Raw genomic sequence first — 2,152 nt, forward strand, 5'->3', positions numbered from 1 at the left:
CCTGCTTTCTTAATAAAGTATTAAGGATGCATATTTCTTTGTAATTGAGAGATTGTGCCTGGAGTTTCAAGAACGAGGCTAGTTGTGTAGGTCCTGAATACAGATTTGGAACTGTGCTAGTGGTGGGACCAATCTTATGAAGGAATAGCACAGTTTGGCGAAAATAACCTGTCTCTTACAAGCAGCTAAAACATTTAGGATATTTTGCGATATTATGTTGAATCAGAAATTGTCAAAAAGCCTTCTTACATAGGGTCTTTAACAACACACATTTCCATACCTCAGGTGTTTTGTTTACTGGCTCAAGATAAGCAATCTCTATGCATAGTTTTCTTCATAAAGACATTAAAAATAAGTCTTACTGCAAGAATGTTGCATTCTATAATGCCCACTGGGATTTTGCAAAGAATTAACTAACTCGTAATGAGATATAGCTTCTATGGTCTTCAAAATGGAATTGAAATGAATAATTATATATTTTTAATACTAGTCACAGTTATATATATATACTAGTGTTACACATCATTAAAGTTATGAAAAGTATTTATGTGGAAATATCCTTAAATATGGTGTGCTAAGATACCTTCTCTTTCCTGAGAATTTAGTACACCAGAAAATACTGAGAAGGTATCTTTTGTAAATAAACCTCTCTGTAAGCAGTGTATTCTGCTGTGCTTCAGGAGTTTGTGCACCTCTGTTTTTCACTAGTGTGCATTAGCAAATTGCTGCAGGATGGGAATATAGTGGGTGTGCATGTAGGAGCAGCCATCACATGGCCAGCATTCAGGCTCAATTACCTTATGGTGATTTGTACTTAATGCTATTTTCTAGTGTGCTGTGGAAGAAGGCAGGCAACAGAATCATTAAAGATTGGATCATAATGCAAATACATGCAAAATCACCACTTAAGAATGCCTGTATAAAATTCAGGATTTGTTATTACAATTTAGTGTTGCTTTGTGACATCATTTTTTTTTTTTTTGCTTTTTTTGAACTTAATGATTTTTATTTCAGCTTCCATTTCTTTTAGTTGTCAGAAAAGGGTAAACTGGCTTAGAATTCTTTCTTCATAATTTTTCAATTAGAATGGTTCTTAGGTCCTTGTTAAAAATGTAGTATTGAACCTACAAAGCTAATGTGTCTATCTTAATGCTATTAATAAGCACTTAAAGTAAATCTGCTTTAACTTTAGTCAGATGTGGTTTTATGTACTATTCTGTAATACTTTTTGAAATATTGCCACCTTTTATATCAGGGTTGGTTTTTTTTTTTTTTGCTTTTCAAGGAGAAAGGAGAGGGAAAACATAAAAGGACTGAGCATATTCTTTACATGCTAACCCTCTCATTTTTCTTGCAGGAAATCCTGGCTGAGTAAAGTTGGAAGCCCAAGTTCTCGCATAGATCGAACAAATTTTTCGCATGAAAAGGAGATTTCCAAGCTTGACTTCTCAGGATTTAGCACTAGATACTAATAAAAGAAAACATCACTAAGTGCAAAACTATGACGTTTCTGCTGCATGATATTTTCAGTGCCTCATTTGGATGCTTTCTGTACTAGAGATAAATGTAAATGGTCCCTATTCACATGAAGTAAGAGTTCTTAGTTGCTGTATTAGACACCTTACACCAGGAATGTCAATATCTAATATTTAAAATGCCAATATTTTATTGCCTCTTAAAAGCTAGATAAATGGATAAAAGTCAGTGATTATTTGTGCATAGGTTCCATACGGTTATATATAACAACTATCACTAATCTTTACACTGATTCATATTTTAGATGCAAAATAGTAAATGTATGTTCAACTGTTTGTAAGTTTACCAAAAATGCTTAACTACAGAACTGGAACACCGAGATCTATTTGAACAGCACTGTATTATAGATCATGTTATTTGTGATAATTAGAGATTAATATATTAAGATATATCATCAATTTAAAATAAATATATGTTGTGTCAAACTAAGATTATCTAACCAGCTCTAGTTTAAAATTCTCTATAATAATGCAGATAAGTCTTGGAACAAGATAATGAAATGTGTGGCCTCTCACCCCTTTTTCCTTTACTGTCTACCTTCAGCTTGCATCCATAGTGGCTATAAGGGATGTTTTGATCTTTTTGCTTTTTCGATGTTCTTACTAAAATGGAAGAT

General features: G+C 32.9%; 1 protein-coding gene across 1 annotated transcript; it reads left to right on the plus strand.

The window, feature by feature from the left end:
• Positions 1-1,357: 1,357 nt before the first annotated feature.
• LOC104461237 (acylphosphatase-2) lies at positions 1,358-1,472 on the plus strand (the record flags this gene model as incomplete). The annotated part of the gene is made up of 1 exon (XM_010072750.1): positions 1,358-1,472. A coding segment is annotated over one exon (115 nt), but the record flags the coding sequence as incomplete, so codon positions are not given.
• Between the last annotated feature and the right edge of the window lie 680 nt (positions 1,473-2,152).

This window comes from Pterocles gutturalis, unplaced genomic scaffold, assembly GCF_000699245.1.
Source record: "Pterocles gutturalis isolate BGI_N339 unplaced genomic scaffold, ASM69924v1 scaffold29762, whole genome shotgun sequence".
In the NCBI taxonomy this organism is placed as follows: domain Eukaryota; kingdom Metazoa; phylum Chordata; class Aves; order Pterocliformes; family Pteroclidae; genus Pterocles; species Pterocles gutturalis.